The sequence below is a fragment of the Oncorhynchus keta genome, chromosome 23 (genome assembly GCF_023373465.1).
Source record: "Oncorhynchus keta strain PuntledgeMale-10-30-2019 chromosome 23, Oket_V2, whole genome shotgun sequence".
NCBI lineage: Eukaryota > Metazoa > Chordata > Actinopteri > Salmoniformes > Salmonidae > Oncorhynchus > Oncorhynchus keta.
The window spans coordinates 34,463,811-34,478,350 of NC_068443.1; the positions used below are offsets into that span (position 1 = coordinate 34,463,811).

The 14,540-nt window shown below is 42.3% G+C and overlaps 2 protein-coding genes across 3 annotated transcripts in view; both read right to left on the reverse strand.

Annotated features, from left to right (window-relative positions):
• Positions 1-384: 384 nt before the first annotated feature.
• On the reverse strand, positions 385-5,081 carry LOC118402208 (alpha-tocopherol transfer protein-like). Its single transcript, XM_035800225.2, has 5 exons — positions 4,698-5,081; positions 3,541-3,694; positions 1,783-1,976; positions 1,285-1,395; positions 385-1,064 (listed from the first exon to the last, which is right to left on the reverse strand). Exons 1-5 carry the CDS (start codon positions 4,914-4,916, stop codon positions 816-818), a joined length of 927 nt encoding a protein of 308 aa, XP_035656118.1. The 5' UTR covers positions 4,917-5,081; the 3' UTR covers positions 385-815.
• A 2,099-nt stretch (positions 5,082-7,180) lies between these two features.
• The window catches only part of LOC118402209 (xenotropic and polytropic retrovirus receptor 1 homolog), a 36,222-nt gene continuing 28,862 nt past the window's right edge, over positions 7,181-14,540 (reverse strand). Inside the window, exons 12-14 of one of the 2 annotated variants that reach the window (XM_035800226.2) lie at positions 12,527-12,663; positions 12,173-12,394; positions 7,181-12,019 (exon numbers count right to left, since the gene is read on the reverse strand). In XM_035800226.2, the coding sequence (XP_035656119.1) occupies positions 11,965-12,019; positions 12,173-12,394; positions 12,527-12,663 (414 nt within the window). In that variant the 3' untranslated portion in view covers positions 7,181-11,964. Of the gene's footprint in view, positions 12,020-12,167; positions 12,395-12,526; positions 12,664-14,540 lie in introns of both variants that reach the window. The other variant, XM_052477079.1, reaches the window with a different exon arrangement.

A 14,540-nucleotide genomic window follows, 5' to 3' on the forward strand; every position in this document is an offset into this window, starting at 1 on the left:
TGAGATCTTTAGCGCAAAAGGGTTTATGTGCACTACGTCATCACGGACAGCCTTCTCTCTGCAACAAGTCTGTTTTGATGGAAACAAACCTTTGGTGGGAAAATGTGCATATTTGTTTAATGCAGATTTGATAACATTTGCATGAACATCTCTTGCAAATTGGATAGAAACCTAGCTTGTGACATCACAGGGTAGAGTGAAAATTGTTTTTCAAAACTTGTAAAGTATTTCTAGCCAGAGGGAAGGTATTTTCATGCTCCCCACGTCACTGCGGATCTCAGATGTAATCGGCTAGAACTTTAGATTTTCTTTCTACAAAATGTAGAAATGTGCCGTTTTCACGTTGGCATTGTGCTGAAGATAATGTCAAATGAGGTTGAAAAGTGGTGGAATTGACCTTTAATCTTCATAATTAAAACACCAATTATAGTATAAAAATACAAGTCTCTAATACAGTAGACATTCACAAAATTTAACAAATAGCTAAAACATATAACTAAGACCAAGGTTAAAGATGTAACACATGGTAACAGACAGTTGGCTGTATACTGCTAATATACTTTAAAACCCATAAAACAGGAGATAGAGAAAAGTAGTCTAGGTCTAATTCCAAACACAATGTACTCAATTATTTTGAGCATTTGGTCCTACCATCATCATCTGACAAACTTAATAACCAGGAAACTGGTAGTAAACTTGCATATAATCTTGGACCTCGAGAGCTGAAGATGTGCACCCCATCCACTTCAGAAGGATGCTACGAGTTGTGTGGTTGGTCATTGAGATGCACTCTGGGATGTGTAGTCCATTTGGAGTCAGGAGCTGTAGGCAGACTGGCTGTCAGGGTCAGGTTCTTTCTCTGGGTCTGGGTCTGGGGTGACCTCATCTCCTGCAGGGCAGGTGGAGAGCTGGGTGAGGCGTTCCTCAGACTGCAGAATGTGGGAGGTCCACTCCTGACAAACCTCCTCCATGGAGGGGCCGCTGCCCCCGTACTCCTGGGGGAGGATGTCTTTGGAGAAGAAGCCACTCAGCGTCTCTTTGAAATTACTGCCATGCATGTGGATCTAGGAGTAAGACAGAAGGGAATTGACATGAAATAGTATCACTGTTGTCATGATCAACATTGTCATCAGAGGCTGCATTATCATCATTATCATAATGGGTTATAAGCACCTGCTCTAAACAACATCTGAGGTCACTATCATCATCTCCATCACTCTTGTTGACAATGTATGAAAGATGAAGCAACAGTCATAGTGCAAGAACATAAGAATGGTGACTGACCCGCTGTTTGATCTTATCAGTCAGGAATGGACGGATCATGGTGAAGACGGGCCTGAAGAATATGGGCTCATTGATCAGATGGATCCCTCGCACCTTCAGAGGAAACGAGTCCTGACAAGATCACATTTACACAGGAGGCTTATTACAGTATTATTATTACAGGCTTATTCACAGTATAGCTATTGAGTATGTGGCTATATTCTGTAAGATTAACATGAGATGTCTGCAATACAGATAACTCTGGATCCAGACCTAAACCTAACCTTCAAAAGTATTGATCATTCTAAGATTATTTCTGAAAGCAGAGGGACCCTTTAAAAACAACAGTACTGGGTTCTGTTCATTAGGCACCAATCTAAAGAAAACAGACTGAAACAGGGAGGGACTACCTGCAATGGTTCAATAGGAAATCATTTTTGTTTTCAGTAGCAAAACTTAAAAAATAAAAAAAATCATTGGTTTCCTAATGAACACAACCAAGTTCAACTAATATCCTACCGTGAGCACAGAGGACATCATCTTTGCCAGGGAGGAGTTGATCTGTAAGGCATGAGCGAAGCACCATCCCTGCATGTCGAAGATGGCCTTCAGTCCATTCCTCTGTGTCTCGGTCTCCTGGACGATCAGCTCAGATGTGATCAGACTGACACGGAACACCTCGTAAGCTGTGAAATCTTTAGGGTTCCACTGACCTGAGGAGACAAGCCAACACATTGCAAATGACATCTCAAAATGACAACTTCTCAAATGGCCCAGTAGAACAGGGTCCTCCAACCCTGTCCCTGGAGAGCTACCGTCCTGTAAGTGTTCACACCAACCCTAATCTAGCACACTTGATTCTAACAATTAGCTGGTTGATAAACTGAATTAAGGTTAGTTAGAACTGGAGTTGGAGCAAAAACCTACAGGAGGGTAGCTCTCCAGGAACAGGGTTGGAGAGCCCTGCTGTAGAGTACATCAATTCTAATCTTGACATCGAAGCCAATTCAACTGCTTTTTATAAATTATTCCCTTCTATTCAGGGACTGATTTAGACCTGAGACACCAGATGGGTGCAATTAATGATCAGGTCGAACACAAAACTAGCAGTGCTCTGGATCTCGTAAGGTAAGATTTGAATACACCTACTATAGAGTATACCATATTAAGCCAAATACAGTAGGTATGCCACCTCACATAGCCCTGTGCCATGGGCCGATGTATCAAAATGAATAACGTTCAAAGTACATTTCAAGGTTGCTGCGTTGACGTTAGGGGAACATAGCAGCAGTGAAACTTCGGCGCAATTCCATATGATTCAAGAGATTACGTTACCCCGTTGTGGGCGGTAACTGTAGACGACAAGGTATCTTTATTCATGTCGGGAATTTAGTGAATTAAGGTTGCTTTATTCACATCAGGGGAATTTAGTGAAGTGCAGACTGCAACTCCATACAATTTAAGGTTGCTGCATTCACATCAGGGGAACACAGAAGGGGTGAACTTATGTGCAACTCCATACGAAATGATATGTGGCTCTGTTCACGCCAGGAGGGATGAGGAGGAGTTAACGACTTTGGTGAAACTCCACATGATTATTGCATTTTCATGTGTTCAGTATAGCATCTATGAGTCACATGATTATGAACCAATGACACAGATTGTTCCTGATGTTGTGACATTCTCTACATAACTGGTGCTGTGAGATTAGAATATCAGGATTCAAGGATGCTGTGATTTTAGGATATCAGGATTCAAGGATGCTGTGATTTTAGGATATCAGGATTCAAGGATGCTGTGATTTTAGGATATCAGGATTCAAGGATGCTGTGATTTTAGGATATCAGGATTCAAGGATGCTGTGATATTAGGATATCAGGATTCAAGGATGCTGTGATATTAGGATATCTGGACCTGCTTAAACAAAGCAACTGTAACAGTAGTAGAGCAAAGGATTGCAATACATGAGAAAATGAATGGCTGCAGTATTGCTGTTATGAGTACATGATGCATGGAATGCTAAGGCAAATGTATGAAAGTGTGTATTCTTATTTGAAATGTATTTAGTTCTGTCCTTCAGCTGTAATTATCTATTAATGTTATTTATTATGCTATGGTTTGTGTAGAACCCAGGATGAGTGGCTGCTGCTTTAGCAGTAGCTAATGGAGATCCTAATAAAATACTACAAGTACTAAATACTATATTAGGTGGTTTTATGCAGTGGTGCCATTTGCCTTGCCTGACACCGAGACCACACCATATAGATGAGGACTAACCTATCCTATAGATGAGCACTCTGCTGCCACTGAGGTCCCGGTCCCTCAGCACTCCATGGTAGTTATTCTGGAGGAGTCCCAGGACAGAGGATGGGTGCAGGTTGCCATTGATCTCTGGGCACTCTCTCCTCCAACGCTGGTAATTAATTAGTAGCTATAAGGATGGAGGGAGAGAGGAAGCGAGAGAAAGAAAGATGGGAAAGAAAACGTATTTTAGATTGCAACAGACAAATAGCCAGCGGTCAGCCTGTCAAATCATGTCAAGCTATTGAACCAAGCAGGACAATGAAAATTACATTCTGAAACGGGAGGATGGAGATCGACACCTTTTACTTTTTCTGAGAGATTGCAATCAAAATAAAGAATTAAAAATATCCGTCTCGACTACATTTTTTTTAAGTCACTATATATATATAATTTTTAAAATTATATACACACACATTATTATATATACACACACACACAGTGCCTTCGTTAAGTATTCAGACCCCTTGACTTTTTCCGCATATTGTTACGTTATAGACTTATTCTACAATTGATTAAATAAACAAAGTTTAACCCATAATTTTTTTTTTAAATGTTTGCAAATATAATAAAAAATAACTATTCAGACCCTTTGCTATGAGACTCGAAATTGAGCTCAGGTGCATCCTGTTCCCATTGATCGTCCTGGCAGTTACCCCAGTACTTGGGAAAAACGCCTATTTTCTAAAAATATTTAATTAAATAACGTTAACTTAAAAAACGTGTCAACTGCGGTCAAGTATTTCCCTTCATAGGCAAACAAACGAAGTCCACATCGTCCACATTTACCAAACTGTTTTTTTGTGTAGGCTCTAACCACTAGGGTAGCCTAGTGGTTAGAGCGTTGGACTAGTAACCAGAAGGTTGCGAGTTCAAACCCCCCGAGCTGACAAGGTACAAATCTGTCGTTCTGCCCTGAACAGGCAGTTAACCCACTGTTCCCAGGCCGTCATTGAAAATAAGAATTTGTTCTTAACTGACTTGCCTGGTTAAATACAGGTAAAATAAATTGTTCTTGGGGCCATTGACCCAACTCTCCTTCACATTCCAAGTTCTAAACAACTGCTAAATACATTGAAAACATGTCCTAAATAGTTTCATGTTACAATAGTTAACCCACCGCGTATACCAACCTTCAGTGACAGCTCAACATCAAAGTCTCTCGCTCTCAGAAACTTTATTAGAAACCTGTCCGACCAATTCAACCTGTCCTGCGGGTCGATGACGTCTTTCTGTGCCCTCTGTCTCAGTTGTAATAAATAACGTTGGACAACATTGGAGTCGTCGGGTAAACTATTTAGGTCTCCTTCGTAATAATTCTCCTTTACAGACATGTCGGAACTGTATGACATTTCCCGCCCACCACACACACAAAAGTAGGCTACTCTACGTCAATGAGAATGGAGAAACTTCCGTTCATGCAGTCAGAATGCAACTGAAATAATTTCTGCTCTTTAACCCGCATGCGGCTCACCTATGCTAGGCCCTACTCACCGCTGAGCAACTAAGCAAGTAATCGAAGCACGTGTCAACAAAGATGGTGAAATCAAGGCAACTGTACAGCCTATTGGTGGTGAGGGGTGAACCTTTGTTTTCAAGTACTTCTCGACCTTAATGTCTACTGCCATGATACGTTGCAACAAGGCAAGACAGTGGAAAACGTGTGCAGTGACTTGTGGAATAGGCACGAGCTGTTATTCATCTAAATAAATTGTTCTGTTATGCTACAATTCAAACACTTACTAACTTGGAGGGGGTGTGGTATATTGCCATTTATACAACTGTTAAAAGCTGTTCTAAGTCACGATGCAACACAGAGGCCCTGGATACAGCCCTTAGCAGTCGTATATACCACAAACCCAGTCTTATGAATTGGTTACCAACATAAAATAAATGTTTAGTCATTCCCGTGGTATATGGTCTGATCAGAATTCAGGACTCGAACCACTCAGTTTATCATACACTATACAAAAGTATGTGGACAACTGCTTGTCAACCATCTCATTCCAAAATCATGGGCATTAATATGGAGCTGGTCCCCCCTTTGCTGCTATAAGCCTCCACTCTTCTGGAAAGGCTTTCCACTAGACGTTGGAACATTGCTGCGGGGACTTGCTTCCATTCAGCCACGAGCATTAGTGAGGTTGGGCACTGATGTTGGGTGATTAGGCCTGGCTCACAGTCGTTGATCCAATTCATCTCAAAGGTGTTCAATGGGGTTGAGGTCAGTGCTCTGTGCAGGCCAGTCAAATTCTTCCACAGCGATATCAACAAACTATTTCTGGATGAACCCCGCTTTGTGCGTGGGGGGCATTGTCATGCTGAAACAGGAAAGGGCCTTCCCCAAACTGTTGACACAAAGTTGGAAGCACAGAATCATCTAGAATGTCATTGTGCTGTAGCATTAAGATTTCACTTCACTGGAACTAAAGGGCCTAGCCAGAACCATAAAAAACAGCCCCAGAACATTATTCCTCCTCCACCAAACTTTACAGTTGGCACTATGCATTGGGGCAGGTAGCGTTCTCCTGGCATCTGCCAAACCCAGATGGTGAAGTGTGATTCATCACTCTAGAGAAAGTGTTTCCACTGCTCCAGAGTCCAATGGCGGCGAGCTTTACACCACTCCAGCCAATGCTTGGCATTGCATATGGTGATCTTAGGCTTGTGTGTGGCTGCTTGGCCATGGAAACCCATTTCATGAAGCTCCCAACAAAGTTATTGTACTGACGTTGCTTCCATAGGCAGTTTGGATCTCGGTAGTGAGTGTTGCAACTGAGGACAGATGACTTTTACGTGCATCAGCACTCGGCGGTCCTGTTCTGTGAGCCTGTGTGACCTACCACTTTGCAGCTGAGCCGTTGTTGCTCCTAGACGTTTTCACTTCACAATAACAGCACTTGCAGCTCTTGACGAACTGACTTGTTGGAAAGATTGCGTCCTATGATGGTGCCACGTTGAAAGTCACAGGTTTTCAGTAAGGTCATTCTACTGCCAATAGTTGTCTATGGAGATTGCATGGCTGTGTGCTCGATTTTTATACACCAATCGTCAACGGGTGCGGCTGAAATAGCCAAATCCACAAATTTGAAGGGGTGTCACACTATATATACAAAAGTAGGTGATCTATTTGGTCATGGATCACTCCCCAAACTGAATTAAATACTTCTAGAGAATGAAAAGGCAGAGTGTACAGTTACAAAAGTGCCCGTAAAATGGTACTTTGTCTCTACAATCTGTCAGATAATTGTATCCTTTGGCATTCCACACAAGATTTCTGTGTCATGTTGATCCGCATTTGCTGTAGCGGACATCCCACATAGGCATGGGCATGTTTTTTTGGTGTCAAATCTGTGGCTGGCATTGGCCTATACAATACATTTTCCATTTATAGGAGAAGCATGGGAGGTTTCAGCCTGCCAAGCATGGGCATGAAACTACTACTTTGAGTAGCTATAAGAAGACATTTCATTGACACCTCCCTCTGCAAAAGAAACCAAAATGTATAGGAAAATATTCACAACAGTCTACATTCAAACATTATAGAATGTCCTCACGAGGTCATAGAAACAGCAGCACCTGCTGGACAACGAAATTACGGAAGAGAATGAATAAAATAGGAAATAAACAAGTACAGAAGGATGGAAATAAAGAGCTACGAGTCCAGTCATTTTTTTTGTTTGATATTTTTTTTAAACTCAAAAACAGAATTACAGGGTCAGGGAGACGATCCAGGCGCCTAAGTTAGCAGAGAATGCCGACGAGTACTCATGACGAGTACTCCTTTAAGGTTGTAGTTACAGTGACCAGAAGTACAGGGTACGATGACAGTACATTGGGCGAGCATGTCCAAAAACTGAAACATAAAACAACGCTCGCGGGACATGTAATGGTCGTCCGTTTCATATAATCCATACAGGGTCTTTATTAAGTCTTTATAACGTTCTAGGCGTAAGGGAAACATGGTTTACTTTTCACAAAACATTCTAAAGAGCTTTGTTTTGGTCCAGGCTTTTGCTACAGTAGATTCCACTCTTCTTCCATGGGAGGATCCATTTGAGTGACAGCTCTGAGAGATTCAGTGATCCAATGAGAAGCGACAGGGGAATGGGTCCAGTGCTACTCCAATCTTAGCATTCATAGATCAGCTGGATCATATTCCAAGCAAGGTAAGTGTGTGTACAGGGTATGCTTGTAAGCAGGGTGTGTATAAGCACTTCAGAGTGTGTGTATATTTACAATATCTTTGTGTGTGGGCCCTCCATATCACTCTCTCAGGGGTGTGACGTTACATTAGGAATGTAACAAAAGGGTAAATATTTGCTTATTCCCCCACTAGGTCCATTGGTTGACCTAGAGAGGTGCAGTCTTCAGACCTGTAGAGACCACAATATCTGAAAATGTAACAGAATGGCATCACCATCTTAACAACGGGCGGGGGACCCAAGGTCGCACAGGGTGACTCGTTACTAGTTGTGCCCCATCTTTCTCGTTTTCGCCAGGAAAAAAACAAATGAATCGCTCACTTATTCTGTGTCTATAATGGCTCTTATATAGCAGCTAAAGTGCACAAGTAGGTACACTTTTATGGCAAATCATTTATTTTTGTCAGAAATTGGACAATCGGTTGAGGTGGAATCTAGTTAAATATTGACTCATCAGTGCTTTGTAGATCAATGAAAATCAACAGTTTGCCCTGAGACACTGGGGTCCCCTCCTCCCTCGGGTACAAACATTGCTTAACACTTATTAAGACTTATTACAGGGATTACGCATGGCCGTTATTGCTCACCAGCTCCATTCAAGTCTATGGGCCTCTGTGGAGAATCCCATCTGAGCTGGGCAAGGCCGACAGGAAAGCTCAACCATAAAAAGACTGGGCATATCGCAAATGACACCCTATTCCCTATATAGTCCAATATAGCATAATACTTCTTGTGCACTATATGAGCAATAAGGTGTTACTTGGAACGGAGACACTAATAGATCACCATGTTGTCTTTTCATGGTTCTCTCCTTCACCACATTATTTAAGACTAGTTCCCCCTAGACCACATTTAAGCTCCATCAGGCTTTCCATAATCACCATTACAGTTGACCTATGAACTACGAAATGCAGCTTGAGAAGTATGGGCCAAAACCTAACCTGAGATATACTTGGGTTAACTCAAACCTTTGAACATCGTGCATTGATATCAATGGGAGATGAGTTATCTGGGCATATCAAGTTAGGATTCCGCCCTATACGATTGCTTATATCTTTACAGTGTTAGTAAATCTACCTGGTTATACAGAGTGGGGGTTAAAACCCTCAGGTGGCTTTTAGGAAGGGAGGGATTCTGGGAAATGGTTCTTACTCAGTTTGAGCAGAACGCTTAAAGCTGAAACGGCACAAAATGCATTCTAATATTCAAGTCTCCTTAGGTGAGCCAATGCAGACCCTTCTCTTTGGAGTCTTTATGTGAGAGCATACACATTGCATTTATTGTCTGGAGTTACTGACAGAATGATACATTCAACAAATCCCCCAAAGTGAGAAGTGTCCGAGCTAAGAACACATCCAAGGCTAGGAATAAAACGTAAAAATAAAAAACTGTCTGGATGGAATGACTTAGATATCTGCTACAGAGGAATATGCTGTTTTACAGCAGAATTCAACAACTACTAATATTAAGGGCAGGTGAAGAGGCCAACCCCTGCACATCCCCAGACACATGTGACTCCTAACTGGCATTGGGTGTTCAGCCCTGCGATCTAATGGGATGGCAAGGACCAGGAGTTTTCCAAACTGACACCTGAGCAGGAAAAACACTGGGCCCCAATTATAACAGAGTCAATGGAAACTGACCCTACTGATAGAAGAGAGCTGGGTTTTCAGAAGAGACCTGGGCTGTGGTGCTTAGTGGACGCAAAGCAGCACAACATCGCATATAGAACTAGGATGTCTAGAACAGACGTAGGGATCACAGGTGGCTGGTGGCACCTTAGGTTGTGATTTTCTCTAGAAAGAAACTGTCACATGGCCAAGAAAAAGTAAGGGCCCTAATAGTGAAATATATTTTCTATAGATGTCATTTCTATCTACTGTGCATTATCAGGAAAAGGTGCTGCAGGATCAATCTGACGTCTGCATTGGCCGTGCCGCATTCTACGGTGACACGGCCTCTGCAGAAGTCCGGGCGTTCATACTTCTTGCGCTCCACGGAGCAGCGCAGAGCTGTTGTAAAGGAAGTTGTCAAGGAAGTGAGTTTGTGTGTATGTAGCTATACGGAGCCCTCCGCATTGTTACAAAATTTGGGAGGCTCACGGTGAGGTGGCATGGAGCTCAATTTGGCCTCTGCGTGTCTCCGGAGACGCCATAATTGCATCACACCCTCCATACGGAGCCTCTGACCACATTTTCAGATCAAGCATAAAATGGTCTTTGAGTGAAGCGTTACACTATGGAAGCACAGCCCAGCTCTCAATGGAATGTTTCAGATATTTGACTAGATCTAAGAGCAATAGTCATACATTCTGTCATTCTCACACCTACCAGGGCTTCCTGAGAGAGACTGTGTTAGCTCACACTAGTAAATAAAAAGAAGACATCCTAGATTTGGCATGAAAGTAAACAATGCTACAGTTAAACCATATTGGTATAGGGGTTGTTCCATGTGATTTCGATCACTTTCTGACTGCAACCCTTTTGATTTGAACAAAACCTTTCATTCATGTTTGCCCATGGTGGAAGTGGTCAGAAAGTGACTTTTTGGACCAGAATGTCAAAGCATTCAGGAGATGGAGGTGCTCAAAGCGGACCCCTTTTGCATACCCCAACCGTCCATGAGACGTCCACATCACTGGGGGAAAATAAACGGTTGAGTGTGACATCATTTGAAAGCTTACAAACAGGGTTGTCAAATGATATGATTTCATTTAAGAAAGTTCTTACATTTTCAGTTACGCTATAACGTCTATCTAAAAATGTTGTACCTTAGACCAGTGGTTCCCAAACTGTGGGGTCGGGGGGGGGAACTGTCTGGCTTTCAAATTACTCTTGAATGCACAAGGTGCAATTTTGAAATTGGGTAGTGCATCATCAGTTTTCCTCGTCATTGCAGACCTCCGAGAGCTATTTATAACTTGTCAGAAATGTCCAGATCAACTAGTCCATGTCAGCTAACATTTTTTTAGGTAGGTCATTTAGCCCATTGATTTTGTTGTAATGTTTGAGTCACTCAGATATCACATAAACACTCAAAATATGTAGAACTGCAGGAAATTAGCTTAAAAATGGCCCAAAAAATCTTCACCCAATGGCAGAATGTATAGAATTACAGGAAATAATCTGCAAAATCCTCTCAGCCAACAAAAGGGGGTGTGAACAGTTTTTGTCATGGAATGTGCTTTTGCCCATAGAAATAGACATGGGGGGGGTGTTCCCCAATGATGGGAGGCCCCCTCCCTATAAAGGTTCTGAAGACCGGGAAGGGGTGGGCTTGTTTTAAGAGAATTGTCCAATCAGAGCCTCCTGAGGGTTTTTGAACATAATGTAATTTTAAAGGATGAAATGCCCTGAAGCACTGATCAGCCTTATATTCAGACCGACCCATACTGAACCATTAGAACAAACTCCTCTCCCCCTTACCAACAAGTTCTTGGAACAGTTATTTTTGGGCAACATTAGGCAGACACTTTAGCAGCCATTTCAAATCAGAACCTCCCCCATTTCACTACCAAATGTTTTAGGCATCTTTCCCCTCACATAAATAGCTATTTAATTAAACAAAATAAAATAAAAACCAAGGTATTCGTGGAAGAACTTATCACACATGGAAAGGACAGCCACATCAATACAGTAGTCGTCATCATCATGTTCATCAAAAAAGGTCATAAGAAAGTCTTGGACCAGACTGATTGCAGAGGAGTGTCTGATCACTGTTCAGAGTCCAACGCTCTCAGTCTTTTTTTAGATTACATCATTTCTGATTAGCCATCTTGAAATCAACAGTCCATTCCCCTGTTTGTTCTTCCTGATATTTACATCAACATTTACACAGTCTTGGTGTTTTGTCTATGCCCCATGAAATATAAAAAACAACGGGTGACGTCAACTCAGCACTAAATGGTCCATGAACGTAACAAAACAAAGTGGCTTAAAAGTAGCTGTTCCAAGGTGTGTGTGATATTTGTATTTGTCTCCAATTGTTATCCTCTGTATACGCCTATATTCAAGTCTTTGTACTCTGTTTGTTGACGCAGATAGGCAGCTCTGTGATGGACTGATGAGGGGGCGGGTCATCAAATGATTGATCGACTGATTGATGGGGGAGGAGGGGGTGTATGCCCCTAGGAGGGACGTGGTCCTTTAAAGAGGTTCTGAACCCATGCTATGGATGCAATGGGTCTGGCCTGATGTCAGGTGTCATCGTCTGTGTCCTCCATGAGAACTTTGGTGTCCCGGGTCTTGGTCCTGAGGAGAGGAAGTTTAGTAGAGGGGAACACAGCCATACATTATTACCATACTGGGAAGCGAGGCGCGGTTGTCTCAGGGACACGCTGCAGCTTTGTGTGTATGTATGCAGGCATGTCATTATATGTGTGTGGAGCAATTGTATAACCTTACTGGGAAGCGAGGCGTGGCCGTCTCAGGGAAATGCTGTAGGAGCGTTTCCAGTTCTTCTTGCCCAAGCGGTTCCGGACTCCGTCCTCCTGGTCCATCATCTGCTCCAGCAGCGTTTGGTCGTCAGCGTTCAGCGGAGCCACTGAGATGTCCCTCACGGCACGGAACTCGCCACAGTTATTCAGGTGCTCGTTCTCCAGGCGGAAGAAGTTCCACACAAAACGCCTGCAGTGGAGCGGAAGAGAATCAAGTGAAATGTTGAGGTGTTTCACATTCATTTCATGTGTGAAATACCATTGAGGGAGGTATTTAGTGGTTAAATGATCACCTGTGAATCTTCAGATAATGTAATCTCACCTGAAGACCTCCAGAGGGGCTAGGATGGTAGCCACAATGTCTGCAGCTGACGGTGCACTGGCGGTGCTCAGGGAGAGGGGTATTGTCCAGGCAAAACGCAGCAGCACATCCTCCAGTATGGCACAGTAGTAGTAGGCCTGAACAAACACACACACCCATGTATTATCATCACATATCTTCTGACATTACAGAAAAACAGTTGGCCTGAAAATATTTTAACAATGATTTATTACATTAGCAGACATCGTCTTATGGCTGGGTGTTATGGCCTAAAAGTCATTCTCCATTTCCATTTTTTTCCCTAACTTCTGGACTATTTACGACATACATTTCTAAATAAGCTTTGTTGTACAATTAAAAGGTAAAATACACTGCATTTCAAACAGTCAACAATAATCTAGATGAATTCAGGGCTTGTGAAATTACACCTAGGCCTTCCACAACCATTAAACCAACTAATTATTTAATTATTTGATCAAAATAGTTGAACCTTTTTTGTTTGTTGTTGTTGCAATAATCACTGATCTGGCTTTCAGGTTTGTCTACAAAAATATTTTGTTACAAATTTAACCAGAACCATGTATAAAGCACATTCACTAATCATGACTAACCTCTTGTAGCAGGCATTATAAAACCAGTCTCATAATCTCTCCAGCACAAGCCCACGAGCTAGTGAGTAGCCAGCTAATCTTTATGTTTCAAGGATCTATTTGCTAGTTAACAAGGCAGAACAGTTGAATTGTTATGAACACACCATTCTGTCCTTCTCCAACTGTTTGAACAGCAGGCTAGCCTGTCCACTTTGTTCAGATGTTGAACTCAAGTGGCCTACCTTCTTTCTCAGAATGAGATCGAGTTGCCAATTCCTTATATAAATTGTGTTATATGTTTATTGCACATTTATAAAACACAGATTATAAAATGGGTGGTTCAAGCACTAAATGCTGACTGGCTGACAGCAGTGGTATATCAGACCGTATACCACGGGTATGACAAAATGTATTTTTACTGCTCTAATTACATTGGTAACCAGTTTATAATAGCAAAAAAGCATTTCTGGGGTTTGTGGTATATTGCCAATATACCACGGCTAAGGGCTGTGTCCAGGCACTCCGCGATGCAGCGTGCCTAAGAACAGCCCATAGCCATGGTATATTGGCCATATACCACACCTCCTCATGCATTATTGCTTAATTAGACAACTAGTATAACAGTCGGTGGCCAAAATGCTGCTAGCGGTACTGCAATGCCGTGCGCGACACAGAATGAATTGTCCAGAATCAACGTTCATTGATACTCCTGTTTTAGTACTGTCTGCTCTGTGTGAACTTTGAGCAGTTGAGGGTATGATTAGAAAGGTTAACTTGTCCTCTGTTACAGTAAAATAATGTCTCAATGTGTTGGTGTCCATATGACCCATTCTGTTGGACCAAACCTCAAATGCAAATAGCAGGTTGAAACCGCTTGTCAGAGAGGAAGACGTGATCTCTCATCTTTGTTGTGCGAGTGTCAGGGGCTTTGTGTGTGAGTGTAAACAGAGGAACAGGCGAAAGCGAGAGGTTTCACAAATTAGCCCAATGCGTTTCTATGGGCTTATTTCGGGCTTAAGCTTGTTGACTACCTTTGCGTCTTTGGGACAACTCCCATTGTTAGGGCGGAGACATGAGCATCTGGTCATTATACTCCGATCGTTGGTGTAAATGGAAAGGTGCTCAGAGCAGAGAAGGAACGAAGGAGACGAGACCAAAAACACAACACGAGAACAATTGGACATAAACGCTCATGAGAACAAAATAAAAACGTGATTCTTGCGATACAGGCATTTGGAATATTGCACAGAAACATACATTCAAATGAGTTACATATCGACCAGCCCTACATCCTCTCTGTTCCTCTTTGAGGCATATGTTTTTCCCGAACTGTGTGTGTGTGTGTTTGTGTGTGTTTCTGTATTTGGACGATTACCTCTACCCAACTTATATTTGTCATTTTGGTCGTTATGACCAAGAGGTGC